Source organism: Corvus kubaryi, unplaced genomic scaffold (genome assembly GCF_017639235.1).
Source record: "Corvus kubaryi isolate FWS band 111438036 unplaced genomic scaffold, C.kubaryi_AGA036_p1.0 37120, whole genome shotgun sequence".
Taxonomy (NCBI): domain Eukaryota; kingdom Metazoa; phylum Chordata; class Aves; order Passeriformes; family Corvidae; genus Corvus; species Corvus kubaryi.
In genome coordinates, this window is record NW_024581030.1 from 23,354 (window position 1) to 40,584 (window position 17,231).

The following is a 17,231-nucleotide window of genomic DNA, read 5'->3' on the forward strand; positions in this document are numbered from 1 at the left end:
AGCCAAGTGGCTCCAGGCTCAGGGACCCCCTGGAAGGGGAAGCATCACTACAGTTCTACTCCTGGGTCCCCCGAGCATCGGAAGGACAGTGGGGGCACGTGCCATACGCAGTGTCATCAGCACAGTGGGGAGGGAAGCAGGAGAGCAGCCTCAGGAAATGAAAACAACCAAATCCCAGTTTTCCCCCCAAGTTCCTGCTCCTACAGCCTTCCTCTGAAGCTGGCAAATCCAGGTACAGACCCATCAGCTGGGTCCCTCTGGAGCAGCATGGTTGCCGCTGAGCAGCCAAGAAAGGGGCCTGTCCTGGGACAGTGCAATGTCCCCAGACGGGTCCCCAGCCAGCCCTGGCCTCAGCACCCCTAACACCCCGAGGATGCACTCCCACACACTGAGCACCAGAGCAAATCCCTGTGATCCGAAAGAGGGTCAGGAGAGGATCCCCAACCCCAACTGTTGCCCCCAGCTCCCAATCCCAGTATGCCCACACATCCCTCTCCTGCTCTGCCTTTTCCATTGCCCAAACGTCTGTCCTTAATTGCTTCCTTTAAGGCTGTTCCTGAAATGAAGGAGACTTTTAAAGGGGGGGAAAAGCAGCAAAGCCACCATGAAAAACCAGTGGAGTGGCTGGAGTGGATAGGACCAAACCCCTGAGCAAGATGTGCCTCCTCTCCACCAGCTTCTGCCTCTGGGTGGCAAAAGTCCTCATTGAGAATGAGTAAAGTAGAGGAAGGATGCTTCTTGGTTCATTTGTCCCTTGCATTGGTGCATTGGTTCATTTGTCCCTCACAGTTTGTTTCCCAGTGCATCTCTGTTGGGCACCCAGGGTCAGGATAAGACTGGCTGGAGAGCCAGGAGGGAGTTAAATCAGCATAGGGAGTCCTCAGGACCGCTTTGGGGACATACAGATGCATGGTAGCAGAACTTTGCCACCGAGTGTCTCATCCCCAGCATCTGCTGACACTTGGGCTCCTCCAGCTTCGCCTGGCAGCCCTCAAATCTGGCCCTGCATGGCAGCTCTCCTGCATGGCTCTCCTGCATTGGCTGCTGTGCTCCCCCGAGCTCTGGCAGAGCCAAGCAGCTGCTGGAAAAAAGGCAAGGACATGGGAAGAGCCCGGCAGCACCTCTGGGAGTTGGCCTGAAGCGGCTGCTTGCTAGTCAGGGTGCAAGCGCACTGGCCAGCTCTGAAAGGCTGGGAGAGGTTCAAGAGCCACAGCGCTGCCAGACTCAGTGCTTGGAGGCTTTGCAGAGAACCACAAAAACCACTTCCCAGGAAGCGTGGGAACAGGGCAGCTTCAGCCCTATGCGACAGCTGGGGAAACTGAGGCAGAGCATGGACTGAGTGAGAATCTGCTGGTTTGGTGTTCCCAAAATGCCCATGCCCTGCCCGGAGGAGGCAACCCGCCATCCTGTCGAGGCATAGGGCTGGCAGCCACCTCCATCCTGCCAGGCTCCCACGTGCTCCTGTGTTCTGGCACAAAGAGAGGCAACGGAAGAAAAAGAACATCCCTGCTGCTGCCAGGCCACCTGATGGGGAGGGTCTTGGACAGTGTGCACAGATGCATGTGCTTTGTGTCCCCATTTCTTCCCATGGACTCCTCCACCATGCCAGCGAGGAGCTCAGCAGCCCCAGAGTGCTCCAGCTCAGCAGCTCTCAGGCACAGACCAGCTGCTCCAGGTGCTGCTCATAGGGGCTCCCCAAAATGGTTTTAGGGAAAGGTCCCCTGAAGCCTTGAGCACCAGGCAGAGCTGTAGAGCAGCCAGAGGCTCTACCACCCCAGGTGCCCTCACCTTTCGGCACCCGTGGTCATCCTCCTCCTTCTCCTGGCTCACCCGACCGGGCTTTTTGCAGATGGATGGCAGGGTCTGGTTGCAGGGGCTGTCATTCCATCTCCCTTCCTGCAGGGCGGGAAGAGGAGTGGCAGTGAGCCTGTCTGACAGCCTGGGGGATGTCCCAGCCCCTCACTTCCGTTCCTTACACCAAATCCCCACGGATGATGAGATGGATCCCTCCCATCCCCATGGCTCAGATGAGCTCGGTTGAACCCAGATGGAGACATTCCCTGAGGAATACCTTCCTCAGCAATGAGGATGCTGCAGTGCTCCCTGCAGAGGTGCAGAATAACCCCCCATCCCCTTCAGGTTCTCACCGGTCCCCAGATGGTCACACAGTCCTCCAGGCTGTCACGAAAGTTGTTGGGCTCAAAGGGGTGCCAGTATGTGAACCTCACGGGCGTCCCGTCCGACCACTCGAAGTTCATCTGCAGCTTGAGGTCATTTAGGCCAATCCAGAGCTCCTCCACATCTGCCAGGACAGGAAGGGAGGGAGTGAAATTCCCTCCTCCTGGCTGATCCTGTGCAGAACCCCCTGGTGACCTCAGCTCCCACGATGGGACCGGTCTCTGCACAGCACCTGCTGAAACCCACTCAGGGCTCAGCTCTGACCCCCTGGTCCCAGTGAGCAGGAGAGGGCAGGGCAGGGTTGGGCAGCTCCTGCCTGCAAGGATGGACCCCCAGAGTGGGAAACACAGGGACATCTGCCTGCAGCTTTCAGAGAGGGGCTAGCAGTATGGGAGTAAAAGTCCAGATCTGCAGGCTCAGGTCCAGTGAGCTACTGGTTTTCAACCATTCCCTTCCAGCACACCCTGGTCTGCTCCCAGCCTGGGTGCAGCAGTACTTCCTCTCCTTCCTCCACTCTCCTATGGCTCCTTGCTGGCCTCCTCCAGCAAGTCCAGCAGGAATTGTTTTCCCATCTTTTCCTACACTAACCAGCTGGGACTAGCACCATTCCCAGCTGCAGCTGTGTAGTTTTGACTCAGCACTGCAGGCTCTGGGAACAGCTTTTACATTTGCTGGATGGAGGATGCACCCGGATTATGGGCTCCTCCAAGGAACACATCACCTCCCAGCCTGGGACCTCTGCTCCCTGCACAGCCACAAAGTCAACTCTGCAGCCTCCAGCACCTCCAGGGACTTTTCCATGGACCCCACAAGACAGGAAAGGGGCTGCTGGCACAGCAAGGTCCTCCTTACCTTGCTTGATCTCCTTGGTGACAAATTCCAGTTCAGAGAGGGTGTGGATGCTGACCAGGTCACCCCCGCTCCGCAGGCAGGTCTTCTTCGCCTCCTGCCAGCTCTTCTTCTCTCCGACCAGCCGGTAGCAGTTGGACTGGAAGGGCTGCCAGCTGGGCTCACAGTCCACCTTCACCTCCGACCACGAGTCTGGCAGGACACAAGGCAGCCTGAGGGCTCCTGCCCAGCTCTCCAGCCCTCTCCCTGGCAGGGAATGGACCGCAGTCCTGTGGGTGCTCAGCAGACCAAGCCAAAGCCGCAGTGGGAAACACGGCCAAAACAGGCAGTGCAAGGTGTGGGAATGGCAGCTTCAGAGCTCCAGGGACAAAACAAAATCCCTTCTATCTGCAGAGGAGTGAGGGCAGAGCAGAGCAGAGAGCATCCCCTCCCCTGGGGACCACAGGGACCTGCTGCTCTCCGTCCCTCCCTTACCACCTAGGGAGCTCAAGTCCTGCTCCGCACAGCGAGGACAGCAGCAAGCTGGGGACACCATGGGCACCTACATGGGCAGCATCCCCTGACCATGCTGGGGTAGGAGCACACCCCCATGGGACACAGAGCTGCGCATTCCTGATGCTGGTCCTCGCCTGCTCACCTGTCAGGAAGGGATCAGCCGTGGCATTGGGCTTCTTCTTGCAGACGTAGGGGAGGGCGATGCCACAGTCACGGTTCTGCCATCCCCCGGATGACTCAGTGCGGATGACCCCGCAGTTCTCCTCGCTGGGGTTGTCAGGCTGGTCTGGGGAGTGGGATGAGGAGAGGACAGGCTACTGAAGAGCCAGGACAGAGGCACCAATGCAGCTCTCCCTGCTCCAACACCAGTAAAACCCCTTTTATTTTGTTATTGTGCATGATGAAGATGTGACCCCAACATGCCCAGGATTCTTTATAGTGCCTCAATGCACAAGAACCCAAAGGGTCACTGTTTTACCTGGAAATGTCGACAGCAGTCAGGGGGTCAAAGTAACACACCTGAACTGCTCCCACCTGTCCTCAAACCTCCTCCGAGGGTATCACTGTATTCCTCCAAGTGCCTTTGGGTGATGGCATGAGGCATGACCAATGGGCCCTCTTCCCTCTGAGCACCCCAGGGTTAGGGATGGATGTCTGCAGCTGGGGACCACTTCTCAGCCACACTCCAGCACTAAGCAGGGATGCAGCAACCCGCCAAACAAGGAATGTCAGCCCAGGTTATCCACAGGTCAGTGAGTGCTTTCAGAGGGCTGATTCCCTCTCAGTACCCTGTGTCCCCGCTCCAGCTCCACAGATGTCCCAGGCTGTTACACAGGCCCCTGTGGCTCTCTGTCCTCATGCAGCAAGGGCATACCCTGCAGCAGCCTGGGCCACCTCCCTTGCCATGGGGCCATCTCCGGTGGTCACAGGGTGTTCCTCAGGCCCCATCACCACCACAACCTCCCCTGTCTCACCACTCTCCCAGTTGAGGTACTTGAGGGGTGAGTTGTCTGACCACTGCCAGCCTCCATTGATGTCCAGGTCATTCAGTCCAATCCAGAGCGTGGAGCTGTACCCAGTCAGCAGCCCTGGAGGGGCAGAATCAGTCCCCCAAGCCCAGCTCAGTCCCCAGCTTGTCACCCTCCCAAACTTGGGACAGGCAGAGCAAACTGGCAGTGGCAACGCCCACAGTGCAGCCAGCTCTGCCCCAGATGAGGAGTGCACAGCCAGGCTGCCAGAATCTCACCATTGATGTAGGTCTGCTCATGGATCTCTGTGATGCTCAGCAGGTTGGCCCCTTGCTGCTCACAGCTATTCCAGGCCTCCCGCCACGACAGCGTTGACTGGAAGTTGAACTGGTAGCAGCTGTTGGTGAGGTGGTCCTTGTCCCAAAAGGTCTCACAGTCATTGCCTGTGGGGATGCGCAGGATGAGCACCCAACACAGAAACAAAGAAACCCCCAATAACCCAGTAAACTCCAATAACTTGCTGCTCTGGCACTGCAGACTGCTCACAGGGGGAGAAGCCCAAAAGTCCCCAAGAGGGATTGACATTGGGTTTTTGCTTTTCCCCACAAGATGTGTGCCCCTACTTACTCTTTATGGGGCAGAAGCCCCACCGCTCGTCCTTGCCGTAGTCCTGGGTGGTGGCACACCAGAGGTGCCCGTCCTCTCGCCCCGTGCTGGTGCACTCGTGAAACCACTGGTTGTCATACTTGAAGGGGATGGTGCAGGGCTTCCCATGGGAGTTGCCCTGGATGGTGTAAATCTCTGAGGGAAAAGAGGAGCCCTTGCTTGAGGATGTGTCTATGGGGGCTGGAGGGAGATCTGGGGTGAGGTGGGTTATGGGGTGCCCAGAGGCTGCCCACTCCCCATCGCTCTGATCCTGCCTGGTTCTGTAGCCCCAGCAAGCTGGGACTGAGCTTCCCAGGCAGGACCCAATTGCTGCAGCACCACAGCCTCAGCTCACGTTTTGGGGATGGTTTGGGTTACAGGATAACACTAATGCCCAAGGAGGTGTTACCAGAGTAGGGCATGGAACACAGATCCTCCTCAGTGCCATATGTCCTCCACTGTGAGCCATGCGCCTGGTCCCCCCTGTCCAGGGAGGAATTGCCCAGGCGGGCACCTAGATGCTGTGACAGCTGCTCCCCGAGCCCACGGCAGCTCCAGCGCATGTTGACTGACTCGCGGTCGCACTCGTAGGTGGCCAAGAGGTGCAGCCCCGCCGTGGCGTTGGCCCCATGCCATGACACCCCCAGGCACTGCATGGCCCCCACATTGAAGAGGCGATTTCGGGAGACCCATTTCCACTGCTGGGCTGGGGCACTGGCGTTGCAGCCCTTGGCCAGTCGCACCAGTGAGTCCTTGGTCTCCAAGCAGCCCTGCGCGCCCGTGTTGTAGATGAGAAAGACTTTGGAGTCTGGGGAGAGAAAAAAAGGAAAGGGTGAAAGCATCGCCGGGAATTCAGTATGTGCCATGCATGGCCTGGAGCCCTGACAGAACATCCTGGCTCTGTGCAAAGCAAGTTTTGGGATGCATCCCTGGGCACAGCACCTAGGATGCTGGGGACCACCACTTCCCTTCAGCACTGACTCAGGGTTTGCCCCAGTGCCCATCCCCCCCAGTGATGGGCTCTGGGCAGAGTGACACCAGTGGGTGTCTGTACCCAGCATGGCATCACCAAGGGTGGCTGTTGGGCATCGGAGCCAGAGCAAAGTGCTCGCCCACTCTAATCACATCATTAGAACCGTTCAAAACTGAGCTCCCATGGGCAGCTCTTGGCTGCAGCATTTCCAGGCATTGCAACGATGCCAGTGCTGGAGAAGCCAATGGCTTTGGCACCGGCCATCTGCTCCAGGCAGAGAAAAACAGAGCAGGGAGATAGCGCATCCGTCACTGCTATGTGTGTTTGGGGACCTGCTGAAACTGTGGAGCAAAGAGGAACTGCTGAGGAAGGTCTCCCCTTGTGTGAAGGAAAATGCCTGCACAGCCCCAGCCTCAGCAAACACAAAATACGTCAGGACCCTTTGGAATCCCAGCGCAGGCACTGGGAGGCGGAAGCCAAGTGAGTGGAATCGCTGCCAGCAGATAGAAGTGCAGCCGACGAGGGAAGACAGGCCGAGCTCAACCCCAACTCCACACGTGTCCCACAGTCCTGCCTGCTGCCACGGGCCAACCATGCATCCCCAAGGAAATTCCCTAACCCCCAGCATCACTGGGGGCCATGCCACCATGTGACTGTATCCCAAAACCTGTACAAACCAGTAAATCCCAGACACTATACTGGGACATGCTGCTCCCGCTGATGTGTCGTGTTTAAAAGACACTTTATTTCTTCAAATTAATGTTTCTAAGCTAAAAAGCCACCTCAGGGCTTCTGACTGCCTCTTCTTGCCCCAAGACCCCAGCAAGAAGCTTCCCAAAGCACCACATCAACACCACCACTTTTGTTGTTCTTTTTTTTTTAATAAAACATCCCATTTTTTTCCACCACAAACATTCACCAGAAGTCCAAGCGAACTCATAGGCCCCACTATATTTAGCTTTGGTTTGCTTTGGTTTTTTGCCATTGTATGAATTTTTTGGGCTGAACAGGTTTTCATTTCCTATTTCCCCGCAACTTCAACCTGCCCCAGCTCTGTTGTTACAGGCAGCTCCGGCACATTCAAGCAACAAACATCTTGGCTCACAGAACTTCCCTGCCCTGTGTATGAAAGGGAAAAAGAAATGGAGGAAGACAGACACCCCCATTTTTTGGGGAGTTCCACCATCGACCCAGCTCCAGGACAGAAATTATGTCAGAGGCCCCTTCCCCAGCCCATATGACATCAGTGATAATGTCAAATAAACAAGAGTGAAGCTTGTTTGCAGGGCTTTACTTAATTTAAGGGAAACATTTAATTTCACTGAAAATATTGTAAAAATCATGCCAAGTGAGAAAATAAGCAAAAATTCAGACAGGGCTGATTCTGGCTAACTGAAGCTCAGATTCCTTAAGCTGGTGCCGGTGTTTCTCCAGCTGGAACTGGCCTGATCCTAACCTGGACAGTGGGAGACCAGCTCATCCCCCACCAAGCACCTTCTCCCCATGCCAGCACCACCCATGCCACACCCAGCCCATCACTCTCCCCTTCCCACCTACAGTGAGGGCAGTGCAGCCCCTCCAGCATCAGGGACACAGCGGTCTTCAAGCAGTTTTGGATGATGCAGCATCAGTCTTGTGACCCGCTGGAGCAGGATGAGGCCTCCCTGGGGCACAGCCTGATGCCACAGTGGCTCCTCTGCAAGGAGCCAAATACCAGTGCTTGCTTTGCTCCTTAGAACAGAAAAAGCTGCTCTACCATGAGCATCACCACAGGGAGCATCAGCAACAGGACACCCTCCTCTGTTACCTGTGAGCCCTGCCTTGGAAGAAAAAATTAGTATCGGGTTGGAATAGCCATGGAGCAGCTCAGGAATGGGTGTCAGGGTGCTCAGTGCCACGTTGGAGCTGGCAGCACCATGCAAGGGCCACACTCACCAGTGGCCCTGCAGTGGCACCACGTTCAAGGAAGCCATCCAGACTGGAAGGGACAGGCCCGAGGCCAGAGAAACACAAGATACCATTTGACTCTAAAAAGAGAAGAGACGGAGGTAGGAAATTATAGGCTACAGGATTTGGGCAGCCCCAGCACGCTGCAAGCAGCTCAGCCCCTTGGCTCAAAGATGGCAGGAGAGGCCACGCAGTGTGTCCCCAGTGTCTGCTGGGCCGTGGAGGAATGGGAAAGCTCCAGCACCAGCTCAGCCCTGGCAGCCCCCCAGCTCTTCCAGCTTCTCCCTGTGCAAAACCGCTTGCTGTGCACTGCTGGGGAGGAGCTGGGGGGACGACCCGCATGAGTTCAACACAAGGCAGCAAAGCTGTGCTTCACCAAAAATACACCTTTCCTTCCCTTATTTTTATGGAATTTGGGGTTGACTGGGTCCATGGTGTCCATGACATAGTGGTGCTTGGATAGGCTCCTGGGCACTGAAAGGAGCATTCAGCATTCCTGACCCCAGGATAGATGTAGAGTTGGGTGAGAGAAGGCAAGTTTGGATCAATGAATCCCTTTTCCCAAGCTGGTATTCTGCAGAGCAAACCCAATCCTTGCAGGAGGCGGCTCCAGAGGGACTGGGAATGTCCCCATCCCTTCCAGGGCCTGCTCTCCTGCACTGCCCTCAGTAGCCATGGCACAGCTATGGCTGACTCCTTTTAGAGATGTTCCTCAGGTTTTGGTACCCACCTGTGGACCTGAAATCACACAGGCAGAGCTTTCTAACTGCCCTCCAGTTATGGAAACACGGCAAAACCAGAAGACCCTTCTTAAAGAGGAGCTGCCCTCTGGCACAGGACAAAGAGCACTGGAAAATGCAATCCTGCTGGATGCTCTGCCTGGAATCACCAAAATCAAACCAGAGCTGGGACTGGCATGCTCTGTCTCTCCCTCCTGCATCCTCCCTCTATTGAGCAGGACAGCAGCTCTGATCCATCACATTGTGCTCCTCCTCTGAGGAGGAGGAGTTGTGAAAGCAAAGCAAAATTCCACACACTTCCATAAAAGATGGTGTCTTGCCCCAGCCATGCAGCCACTGGGATGCTGCCTTCAGCGTACTGGTGGGACCATGGAAAGCAGCTGGTGCTACAAGGCAGTGTGATGGTGGGGATGGGGGGAGCTGGCACTGAAAGCAGGACACTGGCTCTGCCGGCAGAAACACTCTCCTCTCCCATGTGGGAAATAAAGGGATGCTCGTGCCCCAGCACAGTGGGAGAAACTGGCCTTGGCACTGGTGGCTGAACACTGCAGGGATGGAGAAGCTGCCATCCTTTGGGGCAGCCCTTAAGGGAGCTTTTACATCCTGTGCTGGCTCCAGGTTCTTTTTCTTAATCAAAAAAGCAAGTTCTTGGCCAGCAGGAAGCCTGAACTGAAGGAACTCAGCTCAACCCTTCCCACAACAGCTTTACCACCCCCAAGCAAATATGGAAAGCTTCACAACCAGCAATTTTGGGGACTGTGGGCAGCACCGGATGAGAGTCTCCAAGGACAGCAGACAGAGAAAGCCCTTCAGCACGACATGGATGGGCATCCTTGGCACTACCCAGCTCCAAACACATGCCAGCTCAGCCACCCACAACAGGACACCCAGAGCATCCCTGCTCCATTGCATTTGTCACCCTCCCATCACTAGCAACAAATGCAGGGAGCAAATTCAATGAAGGACTGAAGCTACAGCTGAACCCTGGTCCCAGTTACCCTGGACTGGAGCAGCTCCAGGACTCTGGCTGCAATTACAACTGACAGCAAATGATGTCCCCAACATGTCAGCGCTGTGAGGCTCTGTTACCACATCCCTGCCAGCCCCTGCCACCTCTCTGGCTCCACTGTGAGGGTGATCATGGCACCATGTGATGCCAGAACCCCTCGTGAACCTCTGGAACTCAGCTCTGTCCTGTAGCCACCCTGGCAAAGGTGCTCCCTGCCCTTGTTCTCACTCAAGGTTTCCCTTTACGTGGGATGTCCCAAAAAACACAGCTCCAAGTCGCTTGTGCAGGAGGCTGAGCACACCTGGAGCCACAGGGACAATCCCTCTCAGAGGTTCCTGTGCTGCAGACACTCTGTGGATATGGCTTGCTCCAAACCACCCGGTAAAGGTGGCAAAGCCTTGAAGCCCACAAGGTGCCCCAGCCATGCCAGGCAACAGGGCTCCATTGGTGCTCTGAGACTCATGAGATCCCTCAGGGGCTGCAGCCCCCCGTGCTAACACCTTCATTTGGATTTGGGAGCCCAGGAAAAAGTTTTACCTGTAACATCCTGCAGCAAGAAACCCACCCTTCACTCACACGGTGCAGAAAGGAACCCCTGTTCAGCCTGAACCTCCTCATGACATGTGTCTCACCTACCAGCAAACAGGGCACAGCAGCCCCAAGCCACCTACTCCAAACTGCCACCTTTTCAGCCCATTTTTGCAGCCCAAGGGTGAGCAGTGGCTCCGAAACCCACAGGGCACCGATGGGTGAAAAACTGCGGGAAGTGGGAACTCGCTCATGATAAACATGGTGGGGATGCACCAAGTATGGGGGAAAGATCAGCAACAGAGAAGAAAAATTCCCCTGGAATAAAGAAAATACCCAGAAAAAGATGACGAGAAAGATGCAGTCAGGATGGGAGAGCTGGGGATATTCAGCCTGGAGAAGAGAAGACTCCAGGGAGACCTTAGAGCCCCTTCCAGTGCCTAAAGGGCCTCCCAGAGAGCTGGAGAGGGACTTTGGACAAGGGACTGGAGTGACAGGGCAGTGGCTTTAAGCTGGAGCAGGGTTAAATGGCATATTGGGAAGAAATTCTTCCTTGTGAGGGTGGGGTGGCCCTGGCACAGGTTGTCCAGGGAAGCTGTGACTATCCCATCCCTGGAAGTGTCCAAGGCCAGGTTGGATGGCGCTTGGAGCAACCTGGGATAGTGGAAGGTGTCCCTGCCCATGGCAGAGTCTTTAAGGACCCTTCCAACCCATGCCATTTTGGGACTCTACAAAGAACCAAAAATCGTTGCTCATGGAACACAGGAGAGTTTCACCTGACAGAGCCTCAGCTGGGCCCAGCTTGCACAGCCCTGAGGAGGAGAGGGAACTGCTGGAATGGGGGTAGACCAGCCCGACGATTCACCTTCCAGTGACATTTGGGAGGGCAGGACCCCAGGACTGCACCCCTGACCAGGCCCAGCCAGCTCTGCTGAGGGATAGAGCAGGGTCACAGAAAAGCCCCAACTCCATCTTGAATTTCATATTACTGGACAAATTATTCCTCTGGAGGAAAATCCCCTTCCTGGAGAGAAGTTCCCAGCAAAGCCCAGCTCCAGCAGTCAGTCCAGGCATGGCTCATGCCATCCTTATGGTCTTGGTATAGAGAAGAGCAAAAAACAAAATCATTGCCACGAACAGCATCAATTTTTGGCCCAAGGAAGGAGCCTGTACATCCTTCTGTGAGCTAGGAATGGGAAACAGTGCTAAAAGCATCAGCTGTGTCTATGGGAGCTCCCAACAGCAGAGTTAGAGCATCCCTGCTGCCAGTGATCACAGGACACGAGAGCATTCCCAGCCTGCGGGAAGGACATCACGGCTCTACCTCCCCCACAGCTGCTTTTGGCATCAGTAACTCCGATGCAACTCTTTAGAGAGGAACTTCAGACTAAAAAAATAAAAGGGAAGGAAATGTAGCCATACTGGCAGCCCCAGGACACATCTGGCTCAGGAAGGGCACTGGTCCCGTCGGCTCCAGAGCTGAGAGGAGACACAACTCCCACCCCTGATGCTCCTAAATTAGAAGTTTGCAGCAAATGAGCAATGATGCCCAACATCCCAAAGATTCACCCAGCCCAGCACAACCCTGGGGCTCGGCTGGGGCCAGACTTGCCAGAAGCAGCTCTGGATGCTCCAAGCCAAGCTCCAGAATAAAAGAGGGTGGTTGTTGTTCTGTTTTTTAAAAACAGACCTCAGGGAGTTAAGGACCTCTTGCTACAAAGAAGAAAGTGAAGCTTCGGATGGTCCGGTTGGGGGTATGGAGCAGCAGGATGTGCACTTGGAGCTGAGAAACTCCTCTTGGCTGGCCCAGCAGCCAGAGAGAAGCTGCTGTTTATATGGTGGGAGCTGGACGAGATGAGCTCCTTACTTGGCTGCGACGATGACGGCTACCTACCACCCTGCTCACTCCTGCTGCCTCACAAAGGTTTTGGAAAGGGGCCACATACTTCACTTCAGCCTCTCTGCAGACATTAAGAAGCCCATTCTCCCAGCATCCTGCCTGGGACATAGATGAATGAATGCATTCCAGAAGGGATGCTTGTCCCTGGGCAGCCCAAGGGACTCACCACAGCAGTGGCCACAAGGGAGATGAGAGTCCCAGACTCTGCCCTCTGGTACTCAGCAAAGGATAGAAGGATGGAAATTTTCCCCAATTTCCCCCTAGACTTGGCTCAGGCTCCAGCCCTGCAGCAGCTGCATTCACCCAAGAGGTTCTAACTCCCCAGGAATGCAGGGAGATGAAGGCAGCACCATCCATTGAACGGGCTCCAGCCAGGATGGAGGAGTGCAATGGACCCACCAAGAGAAGTGGGAGAGGTGAAGGCTCCCTCCCAGGACACATGGTGGCCAAACACTCACCCCTGAACACTGCTCTGGCCTCAGCTCCTCTGACTGTCCCCACTCCCTCACCCACCAGCACCCCAGACTCCCTGGCCAGCAAACTGGCCAGTGGTGTGATGTGATGTGCAGGGCAGCCCTGACACATCCTTGTAGACCGGGTACTTCCAGCACAGTTGGCTGAAGACTCATCAAATTTTTCAAAACTACTAAAGAAACTCCCCCCAAAATGATGAAAGATCCACAGATTTCTCCTCCCTTGTTTCTCCAGCACCACTCCTAATGTTACTTCCCTGAGCAGTGGTTATCACTGTCTCTGGACAGGGACCCACCCTCCCGTTCACCAAACCCAAGCACATTTGCAACACCAGGGGCAACCTCTGGTGTCCCACGTATTTTTTCTCAATTAAAATGATATTTACCATGAAACTTCCCACTGGGTGCCCTTCGCCTTCCTCATGCCCAGCACTCCCAGGCCAGGCATTACTGCATGGCATGGCCATTACAAATGGGGCCATTACTGCAGAGCCCCAAGATGCCGTGTCTGGATTTGGGTGGAGGAATGGGAAAAGCTCAATCTGTCCATTCCACCTCTGCACCATCTTGCAAACAAGGCTGTTTTACATGGAAAATCCCACGTAAGTCCCTACTGCGACAGCACGAGGTGCAGTGCAGGACTGAGCAAAGGGATGGAGATGATACTGGAAAATACCCTGTACCCTGTGCAACAGCCAAACCTTCGCTCCTACACTAAAGAGTGCTCCCAGGAATTTGCAAGTCAATCCACTAATCACTTTCTAGTCCTTAGGAAAGTAAAGATGGGTTCTTTAAAAACAAGAGCATCTGTGTGGGTCTCTTTTGGGCTCCAAGCAATCTTAGGAATGAGAAAAATGTCAATGCTCTGCGAGCTGTGCACAGTTCAGATTAATTAAAATCCTGCTCCTCACTGCACGTGAAGAACCAAATTTTACAAATTGCTTAAACAACCCTTCAGGAAATGCTGGCTTGGGATGGGCTGGAGTGGGGGGGAGGGCGGCCCCCACACCCACTCCCACCCAAGATCCAGCTGCATTCATGGACCTGAGCAGGGCATGATGATCCAGTGAGTAACACTGGGACCTCTGGCAGAGCTGGACTAAAGCCTTCCCTTCCCTGCTCTGAGCACCCACCAAGGCCATGGGACCAGAGCCTCTTGTGATGGATTTATCATCTGGGAAAGATGATTTAGTACAGAGGGATTATACACCCTCAGCACACATTTGCTTTGATTTTGGGGCAAAATATTTCTTTGGAAAATACTTAAGGAAGTAATACTTAAGGAGAGTGCCTCTGCCTGCAGGGAAAGGTGCAAAATCCAGCCAGAGAGAAAATAAAGCCAGGGAGAAAAATCTGCAACGTGGCTTTAACCATCACCAGGACCTCACGCCTGAAAACGCCTTCGCACATGCCGGCAAGGAGCACCTCCCCATGGGAAACCTCCTGGGGTCCCCACACCAGCTGGGTAGCTTTAAGGGAAGGGGACAGTTTTGCATGGAAGGTTAAATGAAATCTCTTTCCTCTCTTGTCATTCTTGCGCAAGCACCATCCCCAGCCCTGCTGCCACGTCCCAGCGGCTCCTGTGGCTGCAGACGCTGTGGAGGTGAGGTCTTCACTGTCCCTTGCGCCCTGCCCGGCTCCAGCAGCAAAGCTAACACTTCTGACCCCTTTTCCTGCTCCCAAACAGTCTGAAGAAGATCAAGATATAATTTCTTGGGGCTGCATTTACCATGCAACAAGTTATTTCCATTGGAAAGAGGAAAATGGGGGGGAAATTCATGCAAAGGCTGCTCTGTTTGCTCTACAGGCTGTAAATTCTTTCCAGGTCCCTTCTGCATTCTCTCTTGCCCCACAGCTGACATGGCAGGACCTACACTGAGCACTGGAGAGATGGGAAGTTGATCTAGCACCAAGTCCTGGCACTGACACAAGGACCTTGTCCCGCCTGCAGCCGTGGCAGGATGGGAGCTGCTGCCTCAGTTTCCCTGGGAAGGCACATGGGTGCCCACATGCTACGCAGATGGGTCAGCTGGAGGAGATATCGCAGCAAGGAGCCCCAAACCTCCTGCCAAGAGCTCTGCTCCATCTTTCTGACTGCCCCGGAGGTGAGGGTTTGGCACAAACCTCTCAAGGAAGCAAGAGCTCCCCAGGGGAAGAAATGCTGTCTGCTGGGCCAGCCCCCACTGAAAGTGTCCTTGCAAACAAGGGACTCTTGGGACTACTCCATCCTGATCCCAAACTCCCAGCGAGGATCCTGTCTGAGCTGCAAACCAGCCTGGTGCTGGGGGATCCTGGATGTGGCACCTCCATTGGCGCCATCCTCTGTCCCCTTCATCCACCAGGTCCGAACCAGGACTGATGCAGGGCAGGAGCAGCCGAAAGTGGGGATGGGGAGGAGAAAGAGCTGAGGGTGCTCAGCACCAGCGAGGCACGAGTGACACGGCCCTGCGGGCTGGCGGCCGCTGAAAGCTGCCTTGTTCCTCGCCCAGGCCCGGCATGGGGTCGGCTTCCACTGCACTCCCGCCTCACAGCCGGGACAGAGGCGCCTCTGTCCTCAGGACTGCCAGACCTGGATCCCACTGACATTTTTTGGGATGAAACAGCCAGAATCAGCCTGTAAAGGTAGCAAAACCTTGCTGAAATTAAATAACCCCCTTAAAACCCACAGAAGGAGGAATTCATGGCCCTCAAGTAAATTATGGGGAGGTCTAGCAGGAATTCAGCTGTGGAAAGTCCAGCTGAGATGTCTACAAACAGCAGCAAACCCTGACCGCTCTTCCAAATGCCCCAGGCTACAGGGGTCTCCTTTCCCATCGCTTCCTACTTTCTCCATCTCCCAGCCAAGCAGTTTCTCCTCTGATCCCAGAATTGATCCCTTGCTTGGCATGGAATTGCTGCCCACTGTCATCGTGTCCATGACCCCATGTTTGCCACTTGAGCAAGGCGGCTCAGCCCCAGGCACTGCGAGACTGGGGGGAGAGGGGAAAGGAGGGGGCAAGGAGAGGTGGGGGCAGGGGATCAGTGTGCTCCTATGCTGCCACTTGAAATCTGCTTTGGATTTGCTAAATGTGCTCTAATAAAATAGGCCAAGGGCTTACAGTTGTTATTTTCAGGGAAAAGTAGCCAATTTTACTTTTCTTTAAATTTTTAAAATTCTATCAATATGGCCAAAATAATTCAAGGAAGGCCCAAAAGCAGCTCCTTAGCTCTAGGCTAGACTATTCTGGGATAAAAAGGGTCTCAAACGGCAATTTCAGGGGCCGTCCAGAGGAGCCTCCAGTGTCTGGCTCATGGTGCCTTCAGAAGGTTAGAAAAAGATAAAAAACAACCCGTTGACTTTACCGTGAGAAGTTACCAAAAAAAAAAAAAAAAAAAAAAAAAAAAGTTTGCAAATACCCACTCGGGCCCCGATCCAGGGGGGCACTTCTTCATAAGATTAACACGTCGGGAGAGGGGAGGTGGGATCAGGATGGGAGAGGGAGGAAAGCTCCAACAAACCCCTTCGGCCCCTTCCCGACCTCCGGCTCCACGAACTGCCCACCCCGGGGAGACAAAGGGCCGGAGCGGGGCTGCGGAGCGCAGCGGGCCGGCAGCCGCCCCCCGGCCCCGGAGCCCCCCTGGCTCCCCCGCGGCCGCGGAAGCGTTTCCGCCGGCCTCGGCCGGCGCTGCGTGGCCGCTCGGCGCGGGGAGTTAAACTCAAGAGTGATAAAAGGGAGTGAAAACGCGGCGGAACGGGAAGAAAACACGGCGCGACCAAACTGGAGAAAACAAAACGCGGCGGAATGCACCGCGACCGGAGAGGGATGAAGTAAAACGAACCGTAGTAAAAGCAAATAAAACATTCCGCGATGAAGTAAGCCACAGCGATGTGATCGGCGTTAGAACGAGACGCCCCCCCCCGCCCTGCGCGCCGCCGCCGGGGTCCCGCCGCCCCCTCCCCCGGGGGCGCCCGGCCGGGAGGCTCCTCGACGTGGTTTGGCTCCTCGCCCCCCCCTTTTCCCTCCGACAATAAAACTCGGGAAAGTGGAGGGAGGGAGAGCGCGGTCCCACCTGGGTGCGCAGCGCCGAGCACCAGCTGGAGCCCGAGGAGGCAGCAGAGGGGGCCGCGGAGGGGGGCGCACAGCGGGGAGCAGTCGGGCCGCGGTCCCGCCGAGCCGCGCCCCATCCCCGGCGCTGCCCGCTCCGCTCCTCTCCGCTCGGGCCGCTCCTGCCGCTCCTGCCGGGCCGGGGACGGGGAGGGCGATGGGGGGAGGGGGAGGAGGAGGGGGAGGAGGAGGAGGAGGAGGAGGAGGAGGAGGAGGAGGAGGAGGGACGCGAGCGGGAGAGGGAGGGAAAGAAGGGGGAAAATAAAATGTTACAAAATAAAATAAGAAAAAAAAAACGAAGCGTGCGCGCCGGGCTCAGACACTGCGTCAGCGGACTGGGGCCCGGCCCAGCGGCGGCGAGAAAGCGGGGCGCGGCCCGAGCCCGGGGGGGCTCCGCCCGCTGCAGCGCATCGCTAGGGCGGGGGGTCCGGGGGTGAAGCG

At 55.7% G+C, this 17,231-nt stretch overlaps 1 protein-coding gene across 3 annotated transcripts in view; it reads right to left on the minus strand.

Annotated features, from left to right (window-relative positions):
* Window positions 1–16,926, minus strand: part of MRC2 (mannose receptor C type 2) — a 28,730-nt gene extending 11,804 nt beyond the window's left edge. The window contains exons 1-9 of one of the 3 annotated variants that reach the window (XM_042021099.1): window positions 16,756–16,925; window positions 5,545–5,943; window positions 5,118–5,291; window positions 4,769–4,933; window positions 4,497–4,610; window positions 3,665–3,808; window positions 3,031–3,273; window positions 2,148–2,302; window positions 1,789–1,896 (exon numbers count right to left, since the gene is read on the minus strand). In XM_042021099.1, coding sequence (XP_041877033.1) covers window positions 1,789–1,896; window positions 2,148–2,302; window positions 3,031–3,273; window positions 3,665–3,808; window positions 4,497–4,610; window positions 4,769–4,933; window positions 5,118–5,291; window positions 5,545–5,943; window positions 16,756–16,870 — 1,617 coding nt within the window. In that variant the 5' untranslated portion in view covers window positions 16,871–16,925. Of the gene's footprint in view, window positions 1–1,788; window positions 1,897–2,147; window positions 2,303–3,030; window positions 3,274–3,664; window positions 3,809–4,496; window positions 4,611–4,768; window positions 4,934–5,117; window positions 5,292–5,544; window positions 5,944–16,755 lie in introns of all 3 variants that reach the window. The other 2 variants (XM_042021100.1, XM_042021101.1) reach the window with 2 other exon arrangements.
* Between the last annotated feature and the right edge of the window lie 305 nt (window positions 16,927–17,231).